General features: G+C 39.9%; 1 protein-coding gene across 1 annotated transcript in view; it reads right to left on the reverse strand.

Moving 5' to 3' along the window:
• Positions 1–281: 281 nt before the first annotated feature.
• The window catches only part of LOC136886016 (zinc finger protein OZF), a 40834-nt gene continuing 14745 nt past the window's right edge, over positions 282–26370 (reverse strand). Inside the window, exon 4 of the mRNA XM_068225750.1 lies at positions 282–1096. Coding sequence (XP_068081851.1) covers positions 295–1096 — 802 coding nt within the window. The 3' untranslated portion in view covers positions 282–294. The remainder of the gene's footprint in view (positions 1097–26370) is intronic.

A 26370-nucleotide genomic window follows, 5' to 3' on the forward strand; every position in this document is an offset into this window, starting at 1 on the left:
AGGGAAAACCGGAGTACCCGGAGATAACCTGTCCCGCCTCCCCTTCGTCCAGCACAAATCTCACATGGAGTTACCGGGATTTGAACCACGATATCCAGGGGTGAGAGGCCAACGCGCTGCCGCCTGAGCCACGGAGGCTTCCTAGAAGTGTTTAGATAGGTATCAAAAACTCAGAGGTACTTCAAAGATGAATGTCCAGTTAGTACTGAAATTTGCAAAGATGCTATTATGTATAAGGGTAGGCTGGTGTGATTTCTTTATTTATTTATTTTCATTGTCTTATAAACTGCATTATTAGGAATTGCACTTCTGACGTAAAACATGAGTTCTAAGACTTGAAGGCTGTTTGAAGCTCTTGTTGCATGTGTTACATCTGTATTTGCACTCGTCGGCATGAAGTAACATGTGGACTTTCATGTGTGCACGTAGTTTGAAACTTTTACCGCATGTGATACATACATGAGGCCTTTCATCTGTGTGGAATTGAAGGTGTCTCTTTAACATAGCAATTAATTTAAAGGTCTTGTTGCACGAATTACAACGGAAAGGGCGTTCTTCAGAGTGTAAGGTCAGATGCTTGCCCAGTGTTTTGCGCATTTTAAAGCTTTTGTTGCAAAATTCACAGGAATACGGACGATCAGTGGTATGTAATAAATTGTGGGTATCCAAGTGTGAACGAAGCTTAAAACTCTTACCACATAAATTACAAGAAAAAGGACGCTCTGTTGTGTGAGAGGACAAATGTTGCTGAAGACGAGAAATGTACTTGAAACTCCGGTTGCATACAGAACAAGAGTGGAATTCTTTCCCTCTCACTTCAGAATCATCGTTCTTGGGACCTCCCTTGAGTTTCAGAGTTTTGCCACATGGTGGACAACATAAAGCATTCACTTGTTTGTGCATCGAAGAGTCATCTGAACTCTCCATAAATTTTATTCCACACAGGGAGCAAGAGAACATTCTTTTTTGATTTGATGAAGTGTCAGTTCTCTGAGGCACCATACTTCCTGGAGGATGAACATCTTTTTCTTTCCATTGAGGGTCAGAGAGGTCCGTTTTCTGTAAATCCACGATGTCGATGGATGGAGATTTGGCACTAGAAATAAATATCAAACTGCTGAATCTTTTATGTACTTTGAAACATTTCTTTTGAAAATTAAGAGAATACAACATTGTCTAAAAAGAAGAAAATAGCACTATGGGTTTTAATATTAAGATAAATTTTCCAAATATGTCTTCTACCATTAATTCTAAGAAACTCAATTCAATTTACATCATACTTCATACAGCTGAGGTGGTAATGCAGATTAAAAAACAAATAAGAACAAACAAGGTGTCTCAGGAGGAGTGGTCAATATTCAGAGGTATGGCAGAAAAGCTCATCTCGTAAGTTTTAGTTAACCCTTTGCAGTCCAATTTTCTGTCATGTTATAACAGTCTGGTCCAAATTAATTTTCCACATTTTTTCCTAGTCTGATTAAACTCCCATTTTTTATCGGTAACTATAATTATAATATTATTACCATCACATAAACATGAGTCTAGTGAGTTACTTACAGGTTTACACAAAAGTCATCAGTGCAGGAGTGAAAAATAACATAAAAATGGAGTGGAATGATGCAGCTAGGAGGAACCTGTGGTCCTCTAGTTTCCTGACCTGATGAATAACTTTGTCTAGGTGGCTCACTATCATGAAATATTACATTCTGGTAAACACTATTGTCATTTGCATTCCCATTTGTATGTGCAAAAGTATTTTGAGCATCAAATGATCAACACTGATCTGAGAAGCATCATCATTGCTGTGTGCCGTATCCCCTCCTCTACCCTGACCCATTACCTTCGTGCATCTTCTTGCTTTTGTAGCAGGCACTGGGACTTCCCCTTCTGAATCTTCAGAAACAGCATATGATGGTCCGGGATCATTCCGTACATTTTTACGCACAGGTCCTGTCGCTGAAATTCGACTTGCAATGCTGGACTTCAATACACCTTCTTCATCACTTGACAGTTCTCTAAATTCTTCTAATTCAAATACAGTGGAACCTTGGATTGCGAGCATCATTTGTTCCGGCAACATGCTTGTAATCCAAAGTGCTCATATATCAAAGCAAGTTTTCCCATAAGAAACAATTGAAATGCGGATGATTCGTCCACAACACAAAAATATTTATTTGCATGCCATTTCTAAAACAACATATAACATAAAACAAATTAAAGTGCACTTTATCTTACCATAGAATCATTGTTGGTGTAAGGGAGACGAGAGATGACATGAGAAGAGTTACTGTGTAGCACAACTTTCACGAACGGAATATCTTTTGGCTCACTGGAATTGTTTTCTTTCCATGCAACTTTAACCAGGAACTTGTCCAATGACTGTTGCTTTTGCCTCTTTTTGAGGATTTCACAAAAATGTGACATTGCATTGTCATTGAACCGATTCATCGCTCACACTGCTACAGCCTTATTCGGGTGGTGTTTCTCTATAAAATTTTGCACCGTTTTCCACATTTTGCACTTCTCCTGAATCTCAGTTGAAGTGAGAGATTCCATTGACTTTTCCTCTTCCTCTTCCCCAGATGAGATCTCCTCCATAACCTCCTCTTGTTGTTCGCGATGCAGGTCCATCAGTTCATTGGTGGTCAGTTGGCTATGTTCTTCCACCGGCTCTTGAATGTCCACAAAGTCACGTCCAAGTATACAGTCAGGCCACAGCTTTCCCCAAGCGGAAGTGACAGTTCTCTTGGTAACTCCATTCCCAGTTTTATCGAATGATCTTCAGGCAGTTCACGATGGGGAAATGATTTCTCCCAAATTCACGGAGTCTAAGGTTTTTTCCTTCGGTCACTTTGAAGCATCCCTGAAATAGTGCTTCTTGAAGTTCGAAATGACTTGCTGATCCATAGGCTGGAGTAGTGTTGGGAGGAAGGAACTTACCCTTAACGAACTTGAATTCCTCCAGTAAGTCGTCCTCGATGCCTCAAGGCCTGTAGGATGAGCAGGAGCAATGTCCATAACCAACAAGACTTTGAGCAGCAGATTATTTTCTGAAATGTATTTCTTCACTACAGGACCAAAGACCTCGTTCATCCATTCAACAAACAAACAGGGGAGGGGAAAACCCAAGGTACATAGAATACAAGGTAGGGTTCACGAGGGAGGTGCGCAGTAGCAAAGCAGAGCTGTGACGTCACGCAGGACCCTCACGTTGAATCTGCTCTGAATGAGGTTGAGGTAGTTCGTATAAGAATTGCTGTACACGCAGAAGCTACATGCTAATAATACACGATAGTAACATATCTGTGGTGTATAAGAAACCGTGTGTGTTTATTTTATGTGATAAAACGTAAAAAACAGTAATAGTGTACACTTTTGAGTATGCTTTGTCATGCCATTGCAGGCTACACAAATCATAACAGGGACGCGAAGGAACGAAACCTACACTTTCATGTATTCCCTAAAGCCACTAGATGAATGGTGACAGAAGTAATCAAGACATTATCGAAACCCATCTTTCTCAGCTTTGAGGGTTCGGAAGGCTTTATGACCATCCTCTTCCGACAGCTGTGACGCGAAAGGTGAGTTCATTGCTTCTTAGCCTCAATGCTTCCGAGGCGATAAGAAATTCCATCTTTTCTCCGAAAGATTATGAAACATTACGGCCAAATATGTTACATGCTACTGATGAACTGGGTCAAAACTTGGATATCGTGTGCCAGTCTAAGGCCAGCGTTGAGCCCGCAACATCCTATTCTTTACCGGAGGATGAGCAAGGGTTCGTTAAAGCCCTTGAAGAGCTAGTAAAACAGCTCGAGGACAGTCGCGAAACCAAGGATCGTGGTGATCTGCTTGAAAACTTCACAGGCTATATTGTAGGTTTTAGGGTAAAGAAGAAGAACCTTGATATAGAAAACAATTACGGAGAGAAAACAGGTCAAACTACAAGGGGTGGAAATTAGATTTCAAAAAGAGTTCCATTTTTTTTTTTTTGCAAGATGCTTTACATCGCACCGACAAAGATAGGTCTTATGGCGACGATGGGACAGGAAAGCGCTAGGAGTGGGAAGGAAGCGTCCGTGACCTTAATTAAGGTACAGCCCCAGCATTTGCTTGGTGTGAAAATGGGAAACCACGGAAAACCATCTTCAGGCTGCCGACAGTGGGGTTCGAACCCATTATCTCCCGAATACTGGATACTGGCCGCACTTAAGTGACTGCAGCTATAGAGCTCGGTAGTCTCAATTTTACCAGAGGAAAGAACTGAAAGATGGTTCTAACATCATCACAAACCTTACAGATATCCTGAAGAAGGAATTTCCCGAAATTTATGAGCTTGCAAGTTGCTTCGTGAGAAGCCGTTCTTTTATTCGAATGGACGCTTTAAACAAAAGTAAGACATTCAAGAGACCGGGTTTCAGTTAATACAATACCAATAAAGAAAGAAGAAATGCAAAGAAATTCCACTGATGCTAGGGATAAGTGTGTTTGATATTCTTTTTTTTTAATATCCGCATTATACTTTGTGTATAACGTACCTGTTATTTTTTTATGAAAGGAAATTTATTATGTTGTATATGAAACCAGTGCTAAGAATGTTAATATACAGGCTCATTAATTTATATGGCCTATCTAATGTTAACGTGGAATTTGTCAGTTCCTGGCACTTGGAGGAGAACATTTACTGTACTGTTTGTTTCGTGGACAGAGTATACCGTATAGTTTCCCAATATTGCTTGTAACAACGAGCATGTTTCTTGCAGTCATCAAGCTTCAATGTTCGCGTCTGTAACAATTAGAGCCCCTTGTTATTGTTATCATAGGTGTTGAGAACATGAACATATGGAATGATCATTCCACTGCGATCACAGTCCTAGCATTGTTACAACCTCTTATGCAGATCGAAATACTTCAGAAACGCTGCTGGATTCACACTGTATTTGATCTCCTATTATTACTCTACTGCAATAGTGAAGTGAAGAGCCTTTTGTGAGGTGATTTTAAAATATCAATGAAGATCTCTTATCTCTAACTTGTGGCTAAAACAGAATAGCTTACAGCTGGGTATTAGCCTACCTCATACAGAAGACAAGGCACTGAGGGTTCACGTTGATGTCATCGACGGCCAAGCGTGGTGGGGAGACCTGCGCATGATCCCTACCTCTTACTCTTAACTACCTTGGGGAAAACCCAGGCACACGCGATGCTCATTTTGTGGAACCTCACTCGCTTATCAAGTTACAATTTATTTAAATAAAATGTTTGCACCTCTCGTAAAACACTCATAGACCAAGTTACTCGCATTCCGAGGTTTCACTGTAAATAATTATCATCGCTGTCTAAATAAACGTGCATACATATTTCTCCTTCATTCATATTTGCTGCTTTTATATCACAAATTCAACTGAGACAATTCGCATTCACAGGTAAACAAGCCTAGTACAACACGTGTGCACACTACTCAATGTAAACAAAACACAGGTGACAGGCCACGGGTAACCATGATGATACACGACTACATATATCTCGTATTATTTCCATGGAGATAAAAGAACGACTTCCTTTGTGCACAAAAATTTGCTCTAGAAACATCAGGGATATCGATCGACCTCAATCAGGTCAAAGAACTTCAGGAAATGACTTCTTAAATAGAACAAAACATAATGTCGAGGTAACCTCGACGTTGGACCAGTTATAATAAACCATGATGTCGAGGTCACCTCGAGGTAGGACCTGAAAAGGTTAAGCAAGTTAAAATAATTTTGTTCAAATATCAAAATACATCATATGGGCATATGCCCTACTCTAAATTGTTTCCATTATAGAACACATATAATGCAGATTGTTTTTTATTTTATGTAGTATTCAATAAATGGTCAGTTTATACATGTATATATGTACAACATGCATTTTACAAAGCATCATTTGAAAAATACGAATTTTTAACACATTCACCTGTAAGCATTATCGACACATTACAGCTGTTGTACAGTTCACAATAAATGTTTGAATATCCCACCATTAACTTCAATGCATTTGTGCACTCTCAGGAGAACATGTTGTGTTGTTTGTTTGAGTGCCTCTGCATGCTCCCTAATGAGGGCAGCAGCATCCATGATGTGACCAAGCAGTTCATCTCGCATATTCACCTTTTGTTTGTACACATCAGACTTCATCCAACCCCACAAAAACAAATCTAATGGTTTAAGGTCTAGCGATCTTGGTGCTCAGTTAACTGTATTACCATAACCATTACAGTGATTAGGGTACCAGTAACTGCAGTTGAAATGTTAACTCACATGTCTGGTAAAATGTAGATAGGCTCCATCATGCTGGAAGTATATTGCAGTCTGTATGGTGAAAGAAATATCTTCAAGGTGTTCAACAAGCAAATATTCCCAAAAATGGAAGTATTCTGTCCCATCATTCACTCTTCTAAAATGACTCAACCTATCAACATGTTACTGATCATGCCGCACCAAAATTGATTGAGAAATGAATATAGAAATTGGTTTCTACTGTTGCATGTGGATTTTCCTGCAACCACTAATGATGATTGTGTGTGTTGTTGATACCATTCCGTGTAAACGTGGCTTAATCAGTGAATATTATTAAAGGAAGCAAATTATAATCATCATTTAACCAGTGACAAAATTCAACTCGCGTGGCATTGTTGTTAATGCTAAGATTGTGCATACACTGTATGTGAAAACGGTACAAGATTTCTGCATGTAAGTTCACCATACATGTGTTCGTGGGACACTGATACTTGCAGAAAGTTACTGTGTGCTGGTAATAGGACTAGGCAGTGCCATTACAATAATGTGTTGCTGTTCCTGCACATGTTGTTAAACTACACGTTTCATGCAATGTGCTTAAAACTGTGGCAAACACTCTACAATCAGGAATTTGATGTGTCAGAAAGTACCAATGATATTCCTCGACAGCAGCAGGAGCACTACCATCACAGAAGCCATAAACATGTATATCTGCATATTCCTCATTAGTGTAGATGTGCGGCATTTTAGCCAACACAGTTAACTAATGCTTCTCTTGGATACACTCTCAATCCCTTTCACTACTTCCCTCACAACACATCACGGACATCTGAGCATTCAACGGGTTAGTTTAATAGCAGAAAGACATCCAGAGCAAATATGTTGAAAGCAACAAGGTAGGTTGGGCTAAAATAAAATTTCAAAGAGGTTGGGTGAGTAAGACATATGTGCATTCCACTAGCCCAAAAACAAATGTACACTAAATGTGTTCTATCTTGGAAACCATTTGGAATAGGGCATATGCCCATATGAAGTTTTTTGCTTCAAATGATTGATCCTGTCATATCCCTGAGTATTGACCGTACTTCCTGGGACATCCTGTATATTCAGCCAATTGTAACCAAGCTAGTGAAGCAAGAGGTAGTACTGTATTCTAGGTGCTGAGTGAGAGGAATGAGAATCACTCTTCAAAAGTACTGGGCAACCATAAGTTGAAGGCACAGGCGAGTGAAGTAAGTGTGCAGGGAAGTGAGAAGGTTCAACTTCAACAAACAGAGCTGCAGGTAACTCTGATGGAGGTAGTAGTTGTGGCAACACTGCTTGTGGCAGGAGGTATAGAAGTGAATGCTGAACAAATAAGGGAGCTAATTTATAAGCAGAACAGTGAAATGAGAGAAATAAAAGAGTGTGTAAAAGAAATTCTAAGAATTATAACAGAAAAGGTGGTGGAGAATTCTGAAGTACAACTACTGAAGGCTAAAATAAAAAAGCCAGAAGAAGAGTTGAGACAAGTCAAGTGGCAACAAAAAATGATCAGCCAGGAAGCAAAGAAATACAATATTTTAATCTACAGTATAGTGTAGAAATAAAAGAAAGATACAAATTAGTGATTAAAATGTTGGACATAATGAGTAATCATATGAAAATAAACTGCAGGAAATAGGAAACTCATGACATACACAGGTTGAGGAGAGTTAAAGGGAAAGGGCTGATTAAATTTTTTATTTTTTCTTGCTATGGGCTTTACGTCGCACCGACACAGATAGTTCTTATGGCGACGATGGGATAGGAAAGGCCTAGGAGTTGGAAGGAAGCGGCCGTGGCCTTAATTAAGGTACAGCCCCAGCATATGCCTGGTGTGAAAATGGGAAACCACGGAAAATCATTTTCAGGGCTGCCGATAGTGGGATTCGAACCTACTATCTTCCGGATGCAAGCTCACAGCCACGCGCCTCTACGCGCACGGCCAACTCGCCCGGTGATTAAATTTAAGTTGATCTCCGCTCCGATGGCAAACAAGGTCATCCTCAATGCTAGTGATTTAAAAGGGTAAAGGATTTGCATGAGAAGAGATGTGGATAAAGAGACCATAATGGAACAGAGAATCCTATGATTCCATTTAGGAAAAGCTAAGAATTCTGTACTAATACAGAAGAGGTAAATGCCTCATAATAGATGATGGAAATTGGTTGCAAACTTGGACTGTAACTCAGCTAAAGGAAATGGATAAACAGTTGAATACATTGACTCAGGAAGTGTTCCACAGCTGGCAGAGCTAGGAATGTACAACTTAGGTACGAGTAACAATTCTGCCAGCATAGAATCAGTTGACAATGGAGATCTTTGTACTACATGGCAAGCAAATGGAAGAGGGCATACAACTGAACTGGCACCAGAGGTTGACATGTGAGCAGCTAACCACTGAACAGACAGGAGTCCAGGGCTTACTGGATCAAGAGAGGACAAATGAAAGGCAAAGGGCAAGAAGACAATATGAAAAAAGAAATTATTAGTATTTTAGAACTAGAGAAAATGAGAATAACAAGAAGTAGACTAGTAACTTGACAGAGGGTAAAAGTATGAAAAAACTTTAACGCAGTATAGGTTCTGCCAATATACAGGGATTTTTGAACAAGATAGGGAAGAAATTATTAATGGCAGAAATGCACAGGAATGCTCATTATTATCTTTGTTGAGAGTTGGATGGATTACAGTGGGAAATGAAGTATATATTGAAGGTCTTAAAATATATAGCAAGACAAGGTGTAAGAATACTCAAATGGGTAGATATCCTGGTGGAATACTAACCATAATTAGGGAAGAATTTAAGGAGAATATTGAACTAATAGAAACAGGTATAGAAGATATACCTTGGGTTAAAACAAAGACAAAACAGAAGGGAGATGTTAACTTATGCTTTGGTTCTGTCTACAACCTTCCTAAGGGTTCAACATTTGCAATCAATTTTCTTTCCTTTTTACAATCGGCCTTACATTGCACCAACACAGACAGTTCTTATTGTGACAATGAGCTACAGGTTGGAAGGAAGCAACCATGACCGTTGCATTTTCTGGTGTGAAAATAGGAAACCTCGGAAAGCCATCTTCAGGGCTGCCGACAGTGGATTCTGAACCCACTATCTCCCGAATTCAAGCTCACAGCTACGCACCCCTAACTGCATGGCCAACTTACTCAGTAAAGTTTTTTAGTGAGCTAGCAACAGAAATATATAGATTCAAAAGTATACATGAGGAGGTAGGTACTGTGCTGATGGGAGACTTCAATGCATGAGTTGCAGACCAAAAACAAGTATGTTGTAAAGATATAGAGGAAATAGTAATTAAATAAGGAGCTAGTCAAGATAAAATTTACAATAATTATGGTTACAGGATCTGTGTATAGAGAAAAACTGTATATTTTGAATGGGTGGTGGCCAGGAGATGAAAGGGGTAATTTAACATTCATAACAGAAACAGAAGGTAGATTACATAATATGTTCCAAAGAGGCATTACCACTTATCAAATGGATAACTGTTAAAGGATGGGGAGAATCTCATCACTTGCCCATCATTATAAATATGACAAGTAAGGAAGAGAATAGTGTGGCATCTTATCACAGGAATATAACAGAGAGATTAGTGCCCTAGTTTACATGGAAAGAAGGCCTTTTCATACAATTCAAAGACTATCTCGAAGGGAGATCTTTTGAAATTGATAGAAATAAGGCCAGCACTGAAGATAATCAAGCAGATGAGGCAATAAAACTAATAGAAAAATACTGTAACCATAGCAGGACATAAGATGCATGTGCAGGGGATAAGAATACAAAGAAATAGTGTGTGGTATAATTCTAAGTACAGCATATCAGCACCACAGCACCAAACAAAACATAAAAATGAGGGCTACTGGGTGGATGGGGTGAAGAAGCTACTAGAAAACTTAGGAATGAAGTGCTAGTGGGAAAGGAATTTATCAAGGGATTGACAGGATATTTTGTGAGAAGGTAGTCCAAAGAGTGAAAGAGATAGAAAGACAAATAATAAGGACAGAATGTAACAGCAAGAGAATGCTTCATAGAATTTTGCAAAATAAGTGGAAATATGGCAATACAGATGCAAACGTTAAAAAAAGGGAAATGAAGAAATAATTCAGTGGTTGATGGGAGTATATAAAAATAAAGTGTTAAGAGAAAATATAACAAAAATAAATGTATTTTATGTAATACACATATGGAAGTGGTGCATCTGCTAGAAGATTGTAAAAGACTTTACACACTTGCTAAGTTATTAAAGATAGAGAATGGAAGATACCAGGAAGGAGATCAGAATTACCCAACATCATGAGAGGAATATGGGAAAATAATTCTAAAGAAGGTGAAAACGGAGAAAATTACATGCAGTTTTTTTTTCTAGTTGCTTTACATCACACTGACCCAGACAGGTCAGCGACGATCGGATAGAAAAGGCCTAGGAGTTGGAAGGAAGTGGCCATGGCCTTAATTAAGGTACAGCTCCAGAATTTGCTTGGTGTGAAAATGGGAAACCACGGAAAACCATCTTCAGGGCTGCTGACAGTGGGATTCAAACCCACTATCTCCCGGATGCAAGCTCACAGCCACATGCTCCTAACCATATGGCCAACTCACCCGGGTACATGTAGTAGTGAAGAGGTATCCTGGACTAGATAACTTAGTTAAAGCTAGACCTACATTTAGTATAGAAGACCTGGCCATTCGGCGAGAAACTTAGTCCACGCTAGTAACTCCCCACTCAGTCACAGAGCACTAGCTATCGGCCTGTTCGAAGCACCTAAGCTGCAGTCAGTTATTACAATATTCCTTGCTTAGAATAATTATTTAGTGACATGGTTTACTGTTGTGTTCCACTGTGTATTAACACTAAGGCAGGAGGTAAACAAGTGTCCTTCCATGAGTTTCCGTCTGATAGCCTTCTAAGAGAGAAATGGTTGAAGACTATTTCCTGTTGATTTTTTCATGCTTTCACTAAATATGCATGTTGGTCCTGTTGTATGTAGTCTATATATAACCTCATAGTTAAAATGAGTGAAATATATGGAATTCTTGTAAATGCAATTATATGCCCTTCTATCAGTTTTAGGTGAAAACAGGAAACTGTGGCAACCATTTGACTGCTCTGTTGTCTGCAGTGCACATTTTATCACTGAAGTTTATAAAAGCATAACCACAAAATGATATCTAAAATCAGAAAGTGTGCCAGCAGTGTTTCCTGACTACTCTGAATAAAAAACAGTGAAACAAAAGCAGCCAAGGAGGCAGTTAAAACAAAGCTGTGAATATCCTAATTGTGATGAAGGGAGAAAACAAACGTGTAGCAGAAATTATACCACCAGTGTGTGCAATGACAGTGATGCATTGGATCAGGATGACATAGGTAACAATATTGTATCAAAAACCGACAGTAGTGTCCAGACTGAATTATCAGACTCTTCTTGTTCGTAAGTGCAGAGAAGTCATTAATTTAACGCGTGAAAATCACAGACTCTGGCATAAACTGAAATTTGTTTGGGCTATTATAAAGGAACTGAAAAGGTAACACAAATAAGCACAAGTGGAATGAAATAGCTGTCAGATAATGCATTTTATGGCAAAACAAATCTCTGTCTGCATATGAGTTTGTCCAAAATGTGCCTCTGTTCACACTTCCCAGCTAATCAACCATAAAGTGCTACGTTGGCACCTGTTTAAAAAAAAAAAACACCATTACCAGGCTTATATCACAGAGACTATCAGAATAGCAAAGCTTAGCACATGATGAAGGAGCCCTTGGTTCCCTAATTGTCGACAATATGACCATTCAACCTGATGTTCAGTATTTACGTGCAGGAGACTCTATTATCAGTACAATGGATATGAATAGGCTAGAGAAAGAATGTGGCAAGGAGGACGATATTGCCAGATGACTTATATGCTATGTCTTTCAAGGGTTAGAGCATCTTAATTTGTAATTCCTATGCACTACTTCACTGAAAATGCGAAAGGGCCTGAGTTAAATGAACTCACACCACAAGTAATTGATGAAGTAGAAAATGCTGGTTTTACAGTCATTAGAACAGTGACTGAAAACCATGCTACAAATGTTAAAATGTTTTCTGGACTTTGCCAGGGAAATCCAGTCCCTGAGATACCTCACACATGTGACCCTACCAGGCTATTATTTTTGTCATATGACTATTGCCATTATCATTAAGAATGTGAGGAGTCTCTTGCTGGATGTAAGACGGACATTACTCGATGAAGGAAAGTCAATTAGCCCAAAGTACCTCAGAATGCTGTACAAACTCTAGAAAGGTGAAGTGTGAGAATCTGTTCGTTTTCGATAGAAGAGTATCTTACACCTAGCAACTTTGAAAAGATAAATGTAAAAAGGGGAATACAAATTTTCTCTGACAAGATTATTGCGTCCCTTCACATTCTTGGTGATAACGGTTCCAATCTTGGAACAGACAGATTCAAAGGTTGTGAATCCACTACTGAGTTCTTGGAAATCGCGACGAGGTGGTTCTGAATTCACAACATGAGGAACACAATGTACATATCCATTCATGCGATGAAGCATCCAGGCACTTCTTTTAGGGCAAGGATTTCTGATAGCAGTGGTTAGAAGATAACTTCCACAATCATTTGAATAGGTGGAAAACTCATGTTCAAAGCAAAAGGAGGAATTTCTCAGCAAAGAGATGTACGAAGGATGTCTGTGTCCACTGCAAAATGCATTTTTTTACCAAACTGGAATCTTATTTAGCTCCATAAGAAGTTAGGGAAGAAATAATGACCAGACAAGTGCTGTTGTAGCAATGTAGTTTTTCATTAAATCCTCTCATCCTTGAATGCATTTGCTGTTCATAACGGTAAGGAAATTAATGTATAAATGCCATTCGTTCATCAAAAAAGAAGTGAGAAAGTCAGTGACAGAACTCTGGACTGTGTTTTTACACTGAGCCATTATAGCTAGCTATCTGATCAGAATGCAAGTAAGATATGATAAATATAAATCCCTATCTTTAGGTACTCAAAAGTTCTGGCTTGGGCATAAAAGTAACCTTGCAAATCTAGCAATTATAGCTAGCTAGCTGATCAGAACAATTAAGGGTAATACTGACTGTGTGAGGGCTGCCAGACTATGTTCATGTCCAAAGAGAAAGATATCCCTGCTCTTGCTCTGCTGAAAAATATCAATCAAGATAACAATGTGCATCCTTCCGCTGATTTCATCAGTATAGCCGCAGTGATAGATTCTGAAACTGAGGCAGCAATTCCTTACGTTCATCTTCATTCCAAACCATTGTATATATTTTTAAAATTTCAAGACCCACCTGAACAAGAACTCTAATATGTATTTTAGCCATATAGAGGGAAACATGGATCACATGAACAACTTACGTGTTCTTATTCTAAGCAAGTTTCTGAGACCATGCCTTATGAATTATTTCAAGTCTTGAAAATAAGGAAATGTGTGCTAAGAAATAAACCACTGATATGGTAACTTCAACGTCAGGTACACAAAGAAAAGCAAGCACTGATTGGAAGATAACCGGCTGTTCCGCTGGCGATCAATGGCATGTGATGTGAAGAATGACAATTAATATTCATAAAGAAAGTAAACACTTATTCATTATATACAATAATGAAATATTAAGAGAAGGCTGTTTACCTTAGTTTACATTTGGTATGTTTTACCTTTAGTAAAGCACAGTTTATTTTGCAGATTTACATTTGAGTCTTCTTTTTGATCTGTATTTCATACATACTTTCACCCCATAGTAAGTTCAATGTTATGAAGTAAGAAATGAACTGCAGCTTCTTTCTTCGGTTGAACAGCATACCACTATGACATATGACCGAAAACTAGCGCTCGCTGTGGTGGGAGAGAGAACTCCTAGGCAGACATGATAATGGGTTGTCCAGCAAAGGAATGAACAGGTCTTTTATAATAAATGTAAATCTAGGATAAAGTCCAGGAAATACCTCAGAAGGCTGAGGTTGTCCAACTTTCAAAGGAATGTCTAAATCACATTCTTGGAATAGGTACTGTATTAGTAAATTATGGTTTGATTATATTTTATGACATTTTGTTAATTGGAATATGTTTGGTATTTTCTAATACTAACAAAACTAGTTGCATTTGATTGCGATGACTGTGATGATATAAATATGAATCAACTATGGGCCAAAGATGGCCAAACTTGTTGGGACTTGCGATAGGTGGATGCCCTCTCCTCCAACTGGTGGCCATCCATGATGGGGGGGATGGGATTTTGTTCGTCTTCACATGCAGTAAGACTGCATGAGGGGGTATCCTGAAGGTCCAGGAAAAGCTAAGGTTGTCTAACTTTTACGATAAGTCTAATATTCATTGGGTACGTATCATATATTTTAATCATTTCTTGTAAAATTTCTCTAATTGGAATATCTTTGGTATTTTTTAGTACTAACAAAACCTGACTTCATGTAATAGTTATGATTACAATAAACAAATAGTCTCTCCCCAGTTGATGGTCATCCGTGACTGCTAGGGACTAGTATTCATTCGAGATCAAGATCAGAATATGAGTTTTAAACTTGTTCATATGTTTTGAGTTTTCATCTTTATTTTCAGAAAGTGGAATTACATTAAAGGTATACTAGATATACGGTAATTTAATTCATGAGAACATTTCATGCAGGTTCCTACAAGGGACGCCCTTGAACCCGAATACTCTGAATCGCATTTAAACATGCTTAGAATATAGACAGATTGTTCATCACAATAACAGTTGTCTGAGTCATTCCCATGCAAAACGGTACATTCTGTCTGAAGAGATATCTGTTTAATCATCTATATAAGTCTCAAGAGAGAAACCTGGGCTAGTCAAAGAAATATAATATCAATATAATGTGTCAAAAACCACACACAATTCAATGCCATGAGTATATTGTTATATTTTCCATCAATAGCATCACAAACCCTCTGCTTAAAGTCGTTATATCTAAAACACATTTGTCTTACTGACCTGATAGTACTGCTATCTCTTGAATGTCCAGTTCTCACAAGGCAGATCTGGTGATGCGCACTACATGAGCCCTGTCATTGTCGTGCATGAGTACAAATTCAGGGCCAACACCGTATGCAGCAACCAACACATGCTGTGGCAGTATCTGCTCGATGTACCCCGCAGTGGTAAGATTACCATGGACAACAACAAGATCCGTACGGCCATCAATACTAATGCCACTCCACACCATCACAGAACCTTGTCTGAATCGGTCGCCTTCCTGGACAACATTTGGCATGTACTGCTTACCCCGGTGTCTCCATATATTCCATCACTCCATCACGCTGTGTGAGGCAAAATCTGGACTTGTCTATGAACAGCACAGGTCTCCATTGGTGAAGTTGCCAGTTGACATGGGTACGGGCAAACAGAAGGCGAGCTGCGTCATGTTGCTGTGTTAAATAGGGCACTTGAACAGGACGTCTGGGTCATAAGGACATTTCTCTTAACCTGTTCCTTACTGTCTGGTCAGACACCGTGACTCCAGCGACCCTCCTGAGGTCATGCTGCAGTTCTCTGGCAGTTGCTGAACAATGCCGCAATGCACAGACGGTCAGATATCAGTCATCCTGTGGGGTTGTCATGCATCCACAACCTTGTCCAACCCTCCTTGTGAACTGGCCTGTCTCGTAGCGATTCCACAAGTGGCGAATAACTGATGGAGAGACATAGAGATCCACAGCAACACAATTAAAAGTCCATCCTTCCTGCATCAAAGTGACGGCCCTTGTGAATGATACCTCGTTAAGATGTCTCATGGCATGTGCTGGTTGATGTACAAGGAGCTCAAATGACCGCAGTAGTCTGTGTACCTCATAATGACACACGGACACACCGCTATTCACTTTGTTTTGAGGGGTCACCTGACAGTTTAATGCACGAGTATGCCTACAGATGGAGTATAACTTCAATTTGACATAACCTGAGTAGCTAAGGTCCCAAGGTATGCTGTACAAGCATTGAAACCCCATCTACCAAATTAACCTTTCCATTCCAGACATTACAAAGAATCAAGAATCAGGAATCTTTATTTGCCATTGACCATATACAATGAAATAGGCTTCGTCAACTGATAATAATTTAGTGCTTAATATTACTAAGGCTAAATGAACATACACCTTTTATTAAAATGTAATACTAACATTATGCATTTCTAAGAATTCAGAGGTTTTATAAAATGGATTTTCTATTAACCAATCATACATTTTTCTTTTAAAATCACTTAAAGGAGTGGACCATGCAGAATGTGGTAATTTATTACATAATCTTAAACAGCTGATTTTATGTGAGTGAGTAGTTCTTGACACTCTGTGAACTGGGATGTCAATGTCTGCTTTGCCCCGAGTATCATGAAGGTGAATGTTTTCCCTAGTCCTACTAATGAATTCATTTGTGTCGTTTTAAACATATGTCAAAGATATATAAATATTCAAATTTATAATCGTCAGTATTTTAAGCTTAATGAAGAGAGGTTGACAATGATCAATTGCACCAGCCCTACACATTGTTCAGACAACCTTTTTCTGTGTTAGAAGAACATTACATGCATAAGAAGAATGCCCCCATAATAACAGTCCATAGGTAATGTGTGACTGGAAGAGACCAAAATATGCCATTCTTAGGTAGTCACTACTAACTAAATCACTCAATTTCCATATCAAATAGGCCACTCATGATATTTTTTTACAAACATGATCAATGTGTGTTTCCCAGTTCAATTTGGCATCAATATGAAAACCCACAAGTTTGACTGACTGGATTTCAATATTCTTGGATAATCCTAGTGTGAGAAAACGAGTTTTATCCTGACTGCACAACAGCCTATTGGATGAAAACCAATGAATTGCAGTTGCAAGAGCTTCCTGGGACATCTGGTGCAAACCTGAGATGCTCTGGTGTTTTGTAATTAACGTTGTATCGTCCGCATAGAATATAAGAGCATGAGCTGTGACATATTGCAGTAAATCATTGATTGCCAGAATGAATAAAAATGGACTGAGGACAGAGCCCTGTGGCACACCAGTTGAAACTTTCTTCAAAGTGGAATACCTATTTTTAATCGAGACAAACTGATATCTGTTATTTAAGTATGACTTAATTATGTTCAGTGAGGGATACTCGACATCATACATCTCAAACTTTGCAAGCAAAATTTCATGATTAATACAATCAACAGCTCTACTTAGATCACATTAACACCAAAGAGATGGCCTTCTTCATTTCAAAAGCTGTTAATATCTGATTAACAATTTCAAAATCAGCAGTAGTGGTATATTTACCTTGTTGAAAACCACACTGACTGTCGAATAGGAGATTGTAAGTTTCAAAACAGTTGCTAAGTTGATTGTACAAAAGTGATTCAAATACTTTAGAAATTATTGGAACAATTGAGACTACATGATAGTTTTGAAGAAATTGTTCATCCCCACTTTTAAATACTGGAATAACTTTAGAAATTTTTCCTGACTTCCTGATTTAATCAGGAAAAATTCCAAACTCTAAACACTTATTAAAAATAAAAGCTAGAGGTTCAGAAATTAAATGTATTATTCATTTGATGATGTAATTAGATAACCAATAACAATCCATACTCTTAGAGTTTGATCATTTTAAGCTAACTTTAATTGCTTCATCAGATGTGATTTCAACGTAATGGAAAGTAATCAAAACCAACTTTCAACATATTAGGCCGTGTTACGTACATTTAGTACGTGTTGAAGAGATGTTCAGTACAGAACGAAAATGGCCAACCGGACACCAGCGGGATCTGAACCCACAACCTCCCGATTTTGCGTCGGTTGCTTTACCAATTAAGCTATTGTGGCCTAGGCCATCTTTGTTCTGTTGGAAAGGATCTAAGCTACAGGTCTGGCACTACTGCCATCACACTGTAGAGTGCGTTTAAGTTGCCCGTTGAGGGCCAAGTCAATGAATATTGAATTTTCACGACTGCATTGTAATCTAAACCAACTTTCAACACGTACTAAATGTACATAACTTGACCTAATATGTACTAAATGTACGTAACTTGACCTAATATGTTGAAAGTCTGTTTTGATTACAATGCGGTCCTGAAAATTCAATATTCATTGACTTGACCCTCAACGGGCAACTTAAAAACACTCTATAGTGTGATGGCAGTAGTACCAGACCTGTAGTTTAAATTCTTCCCAACAGAACAAAGAAGGACTAGGCCATGATAGCTCAATTGGTAGAGCAACCAACGCAAAATCGGGAGGTTGTGGGTTCGCATCCCACTGGTGTCCGGTTGGCCATTTTTGTTCTGTACTTAATATCTCTTCAACACATACTAAATGTACGTAACACGACCTAATATGTTGAAAGTCGGTTTTGATTACAATGCAGTCGTGAAAATTCAATATTCATCCAATGGAAAGTGTTACGGCAAGGGGGTTGATTGTGAAGAAAGTGACTCGCAGCTGTACCTGTCACCTTAATTTTATCGCCGATTTCTTTTACAGAGTAAAAGAAATAATTATTCAGTTCTTCAGGATCGAGAAATGTGTCTTGAGATTATGAGTAGGGATGTTTTCTTGTACTATAACATCCCACATTTGTTGGGTGCATTCTCAATATATTTTTCACAAGCTAAAGTTTTGACATGGATAACTTTTTCTTTTATATAACTTTTTACAGTTAAGATACGCTTTATACATGCCATTCTGCTTGGTTCCTTCTTCTTTATTCTTTATCTCTACTGAGTCAATTCATCAGTATACCACTTCAACTTCTTGCTTATAAGTTTACAATTACGACTAATTTTTACCAGTGGTGAACATAAATGCCACAATTCAACCAATTTATCCAAAAGTTTCCAAATACAGTTTCAATATAATTTTCTCCCATTTGAAATTCAAATACAAAGCCCCAGTTAATTTGTTTCAGATTTTCAATAAATATGTTAATACACTGACTGACAGAGCAAATGCAACACCAAGAAGGAGTGGTCAGAACTTTATGCCAATTGCAGGGTAGACTGACGTCACTGAGGTATGCTCATGATGTGAAATGCGCCGCTGTGCTGCACACGTAGCGAACGATAAATGGGACACGGCGTTGGCGAATGGCCCACTTCGTACCGTGATTTCTCAGCCGACAGTCATTGTAGAACGTGTTGTCGTGTGCCACAGGACACGTGTATAGCTAAGAATGCCAGGCTGCCGTCAACGGAGGCATTTCCAGCACACAGATGACTTTACGAGGGGTATGGTGATCGGGCTCAGAAGGGCAGGTTGGTCGCTTCGTCAAATCGCAGCCGATACCCATAGGGATGTGTCCACGGTGCAGCGCCTGTGGCGAAGATGGTTGGCGCAGGGACATGTGGCACGTGCGAGGGGTCCAGGCGCAGCCCGAGTGACGTCAGCACGCGAGGATCGGCGCATCCGCCGCCAAGCGGTGGCAGCCCCGCACGCCACGTCAACCGCCATTCTTCAGCATGTGCAAGACACCCTGGCTGTTCCAATATCGACCAGAACAATTTCCCGTCGATTGGTTGAAGGAGGCCTGCACTCCCGGCGTCCGCTCAGAAGACTACCATTGACTCCACAGCATAGACGTGCACGCCTGGCATGGTGCCGGGCTAGAGCGACTTGGATGAGGGAATGGCGGAACGTCGTGTTCTCCGATGAGTCACGCTTCTGTTCTGTCAGTGATAGTCACCGCAGACGAGTGTGGCGTCGGCGTGGAGAAAGGTCAAATCCGGCAGTAACTGTGGAGCGCCCTACCGCTAGACAACGCGGCATCATGGTTTGGGACGCTATTGCGTATGATTCCACGTCACCTCTAGTGCGTATTCAAGGCACGTTAAATGCCCACCGCTACGTGCAGCATGTGCTGCGGCCGGTGGCACTCCCGTACCTTCAGGGGCTGCCCAATGCTCTGTTTCAGCAGGATAATGCCCGCCCACACACTGCTCGCATCTCCCAACAGGCTCTACGAGGTGTACAGATGCTTCCGTGGCCAGCGTACTCTCCAGATCTCTCACCAATCGAACACGTGTGGGATCTCATTGGACGCCGTTTGCAAACTCTGCCCCAGCCTCGTACGGATGACCAACTGTGGCAAATGGTTGACAGAGAATGGAGAACCATCCCTCAGGACATCATCCGCACTCTTATTGACTCTGTACCTCGACGTGTTTCTGCGTGCATCGCCGCTCGGGGTGGTCCTACATCCTACTGAGTCGATGCCGTGCGCATTGTGTAACCTGCATATCGGTTTGAAATAAACATCAATTATTCGTCCGTGCCGTCTCTGTTTTTTCTCCAACTTTCAGCCCTTTCGAACCACTCCTCTTTGGTGTTGCATTTGCTCTGTCAGTCAGTGTATAATCATCACCTTGATTCCCCTAATTTTTGAACTACATACATACATACATACATACATACATACTCATTATAGACGGTTATGCCTTTCAGCATTAAGTCTGCAAGTCTCTGTGAATTTACTAAATGCTGCCGCAATCCTCTATTTGTAAATATAGTTGAACTTCGGTATAACGACATTGGTTTCAGTGACAACTCGTCTATAACATCATGTTTTGTGTGGTACGAACATATTCGTCATAAGAAATGTGTTTTCCAGCCTTGCTTAACATGACAAATGTATACGCATCTACCTCGTATATAAAATAATTTTCAACCTCTGTTTGGAATAACATGTTTGTGGGTTACTGTAGTCACGTCCTAGTTCGTGAACCATGGGCAACGGCTGAGTGGCCTAGTAAGTGGTCCTGAGTCGGGATACCAGTTGCTATGGAAAGGAAGTGGGCATCTCGGACATATTCCGAGTCATGGCCCTCCTTGTGCTCAGGTGGCTATGACTATACAATTCACCAGTGGTCCATAACCAGTTAGAGGAGAGATCCTCACTTGGACTATGTGCAAGTAGGGTAGCATCCTGCTTCATGAATTTACCGAGCTCAGAACATTTAAAGCAAGCCTCGGACCTATGGGAGTAATGGAGTCCCACCCCCATTTGACAGGCGAGGAACTCCTTGGAAACAACTTGGCGAACAAAATGGAATTCGATGGGGAGCTATCAATATTAATGGGGCTTATGGAAGAAAGAAGGTAGAACTGGCTGAGTTAGCAAAGAGGATGCATCTGGATGTGCTAGGAGTAAGTGATATTCGGGTAAGGGGAGATAACGAGGAAGAGATAGGAGATTATAAAGTGTACTTGACAGGTGTTAGAAAGGGAAGGGCAGAGTCTGGGGTAGGGCTCTTTATCAGGAATACCACTGCACGCAACATAGTTTCTGTTAGCCACAGAAATGAGCAAATGATGCGGGTAGATTTGTCAGTTGGAGGAATTAGGACAAGAATTGTGTCCGTGTATTCACCATGTGAGGGTGCAGTTGAGGATGAAGTTGGCAAGTTTTATGAAGCATTGAGTGACATCGTGGTCAGGGTCAACAGCAAGGATAGAATAGTGCTAATGGGCAATTTCAATGCGAGAGTTGGGAATAGAACTGAAGGATACAAAAGGGTGATTGGTAAATGTGGGGAAGATATGGAAGCTAATGGGAATGGGAAGCGTTTGCTGGACTTCTGTGCTAGTATGGGTTTAGCTGTTATGAATACATTTTTCAAGAATAAGGCTATTCACCGCTACACATGCGAGGCTAGGGGTACCAGATCCAGAATAGACTATATCTTAACAGACTTTGAATTCAGGAAATCTGTTGGGAACGTACGAGTTTTTCGCAGATTTTTCGATGATACAGACCACCATCTGATCAGCAGTGAACTAAGTGTCTCTAGGCCTAGGGTAGAGAAAGTGAAATCTGTCTGCAAACGAATAAGGGTAGAAAATCTGCAGGAGACGAAATTAGACAGAAGTACATTGATATGATTAGTGAGAAGTTTCGAACAGTAGACAGTAAGCAGGTTCAAGATATAGAAAGTGAATGTGTGGCATACAGGGATGCTGTAGTAGAAACAGCAAGGGAATGCCACGACTGTGTGTAAAGATGGAAACAGGCGAACATCTTGGTGGAATGATGAAGTGAGAGGAGCCTGTAAACGTAAAAAGAAGGCTTATCAGAAATGGCTCCAAACAAGGGCTGAGGCAGACAGGGATTTATACGTAGATGAAAGAAACAGAGCGAAACAAATCGTTGTTGAATCCAAAAAGAAGTCATGGGAAGATTTTGGTAATAACCTGGAAAGGCTAGGTCAAGCAGCAGGGAAACCTTTCTGGACAGTATTAAAGAATCTTAGGAAGGGAGGGAAAAAGGAAATGAACAGTGTTTTGAGTAATTCAGGTGAACTCATAATAGATCCCAGGGAATCACTGGAGAGGTGGAGGGAATATTTTGAACATATTCTCAATGTAAAAGGAAATCATTCTGGTGGTGTTCCAAACAGCCAAGCTCATGGGGAGGAGGAAAATGATGTTGGTGAAATTATGCTTGAGGAAGTGGAAAGAATGGTAAATAAACTCACTCCGTTGTCATAAGGCAGCAGGAATAGATGAAATTAGACCTGAAATGGTGAAGTATAGTGGGAAGGCAGGGGTGAAATGGCTTCATAAAGTAGTAAAATTAGCAAGGAGTGTTGGTAAGGTACCTTCAGATTGGACATAAGCAGTAATTGCACCTATCTATAAGCAAGAGAACAGGAAGGATTGCAACAACTATCAAGGTATCTCATTGATTAGTGTACCAGGCAAAGTATTCACTGGCATCTTGGAAGGGAGGGTGCGATCAGTCGTCGAGAGGAAGTTGGATGAAAACCAGTGTGGTTTCAGACCACAGAGAGGCTGGTCAGGTTCAGATTTTCAGTATGTACCAGGTAATTGAAAAATGCCACGAGAAGAATAGGCAGTTGTGTTTATGTTTCGTAGATCTAGAGAAAGCATATGACAGAGTACCGAGGGAAAAGATGTTCACTATACTGGGGGACTATGGAATTAAAGGTAGATTATTAAAATCAATCAAAGGCATTTATGTTGACAATTGGGCTTCTGTGAGAATTGATGGTAGAATGAGTTCTTGGTTCAGGGTACTTACAGGAGTTAGACAAGGCTGTAATCTTTCACCTTTGCTGTTCGTAGTTTACTTGGATCATCTGCTGAAAGGTTTAAAATGGCAGGGAGGGATTCAGTTAGGTGGAAAGGTAGTAAGCAGTTTGGCCTATGCTGACGACTTGGTCTTAATGGCAGACTGTGCCGAAAGCCTGCAGTGTAATATTTTGGAACTTGAAAATAGATGCAATGAGTATGGTATGAAAATTAGCCTCTCGAAGACTAAATTGATGTCAGTAGGTAAGAAATTCAACAGAATTGAATGTCAAATTGGTGATATAAAGCTAGAACAGGTCGATAATTTCAAGTATTTAGGTTGTGTGTTCTCCCAGGATGGTAATATAGTAAGTGAGATTGAATCAAGGTGTCGTAAAGCTAATGCAGTGAGCTCGCAGTTGCGATCAGTAGTATTCTGTAAGAAGGAAGTCAGCTCCCAGACGAAACTATCTTTACATCGGTCTGTTTTCAGATCAACTTTGCTTTACGGGAGCGAAAGCTGGGTGGACTCAGGATATCTTATTCATAAGTTAGAAGTAACAGACATGAAAGTAGCAAGAATTATTGCTGGTACAAACATGTGGGAACAATGGAAGGAGGGTACTCGGAATGAGGAGATAAAGGCTAATTAAGGAATGAACTCGATGGATGAAGCTGTACGCATAAACTGGTTTCGGTGGTGGGGTCATGTGAGGCGAATGGAGGAGGATAGGTTACCTGGGAGAATAATGGACTCTGCCATGGAGAGTAAGAGAAGTAGAGGGAGACCAAGACGACGATGGTCAGACTCAGTTTCTAACGATTTAAAGATAAGAGGTATAGAACTAATTGAGGCCACAACACTAGTTGCAAATCGAGGATTGTGGTGACGTTTAGTAAATTCACAGAGGCTTGCAGACTGAACGCTGAAAGGCATAACAGTCTATAATGATAATGTATATATGCATGTTTGGAATAAGATTTTCTAAGAACCAAAGTATTTTTAAAAAATATTTTATTGAAATCTGGCAAGCTGGCAAATTATTTCCTGTCCCCTTTTGTCATAGACCTTGGGAATGGAAGCAGATTCTCCACCCCATTGTAACCCACCCAAATTTTAGCAGTATTAAGAGTAACTGCATGCAGTCAGTTTTGACTGGAAGTTTCTGCTAAGTGTAATGCATTTAACACACTAAAAAAACTTTAACGTTGGAAGAAAAAGTTAAAGTAATTCACCAAATTGAGAATGGAATTAAAAATGCTGACACGTGTTGAAATTTGGCCTTGTTAATTCCACAGTCCAAATGATTTGGAAGAGCAAGGATAAAATTGTTGCTGCATTTGAACAGATTGGTTTGAAAATTAAGCAGCTACAAAAACCTGAACGGAGTGAACATGGATGAAGTGCTGCTTACGTGGTTCAAGCAACAGAGAAGCTATAATGTACCCTTTAGCAGACCTGTCCTTATGATGAAAGCAGAAGAATTTGCTAATTCAAAGATGAAGATTGTGTGCAGCAGTGGCTGGAATGAAGATTCAAGCAGCGTCACAACATTAGTTTTGGCAAAGTGTACAGAGTGAATGCAAAAATAAACCACGAATGGCTTAATACCGTGTGGTCTAATGTGTACAAAGGATATGCTGACTGTCTCGTCTTTAATGCAGACAAGACTGACATTTTCTTGGGATTGACACAGGGAAAAAATCTGAAATTCAAAGGTGAAAAATGTGTTAGTGGCAAGTTATCTAAAGAACGAATAACAATTCTGGTTTGTGCTAATGTAGATGGAACTGAGAAGAGAAAACTGTTTGTGATTGGCAAATCAAAATGTCCTAGATGCTTTAGGCATGTAAAAATCTGCCTGTACACCATAGTGCTAATAAAAAATCCTGGATGACTTCCGAATTATTTGAAGCTGACATGAGGCATTGTAATCGGGAGCTTGGAATTCAGAAAAGAAAGATCATGTTTCTTGTTGACAACTGTCCAGCACACCCTGTAATCTCAGGTCTGGAGAACATTAAGCTTGTTTTTCTTCCTGCAAATATGACAAGCATATTGCAGCCCATGGATCAAGGGGTAATTAGGAGTCTGAAATACCACTATCGTAAGGTGATATTGTTGAAAATGAGAGAATGCATTGAGAAAAAGCAGGATTATTCTACTACATTGATAGATGCGATCAGATGCATTACAAAAGCATGGAAACGGGTCACTACCAAAACTATTTTGAACTGTTTCCACCATGCTGGGATCTCGTCAACCAAAGAAATAAATAATACCAACATAGTTGGTCTGTTATTGGACATTATAAGTGCGTCAAAACTGAAGATATGTTCGATGACAGTGATGATCTGCCATTATCTGAAATTTTGCAAGAAACCAACTGTGATATACTCAATCAGTATGACTATGAAACGTTTTCAACAAAAACTGACGACCTAGTTACATCCAACCACTGGGCGAGTTGGCCGTGCGGTTAGAGGCGCGCATCCAGGAGATAGTGGGTTTGAATCCTACTGTCGGCAGCCCTGAAGGTGGTTTCCGTGGTTTCCCATTTTCACACCAGGCAAACGCTGGGGCTGAACCTTAATTAAGGCCATGGCCACTTCCTTCCAACTCCTAAGCCTTTCCTATCCCACTGTCCCCATAAGACCCATCTGTTTCGGTGCAACGTAAAGCCACTAGCAAAAAAAAAAAAAGTTACAACCGAAGTGCAAACTGAAAACAAAATTGTAAGTGAAGTGAAGAATAACAGCCACAGTGACCATGAAGTGGAGGAAGGAGGTGGAGAAGAAGAAGAAATGACTAAGGTGCCTGTCCCTACAGTGAGTGACATTTTAGAAGTCATTAGAATTGTGAACATGTTCTACGAAGATAGAGGAGGGAGAACAGTGAAATTACTAATAAAAGAATGAACATAGAATGTAATTTAGAAAGTGTGTATTGGGCAAGTAGGAGACAACAGAGCAAAATGACTGATTACTTCACTCCA

Source organism: Anabrus simplex, chromosome 1 (assembly GCF_040414725.1).
Source record: "Anabrus simplex isolate iqAnaSimp1 chromosome 1, ASM4041472v1, whole genome shotgun sequence".
Lineage (NCBI taxonomy): Eukaryota > Metazoa > Arthropoda > Insecta > Orthoptera > Tettigoniidae > Anabrus > Anabrus simplex.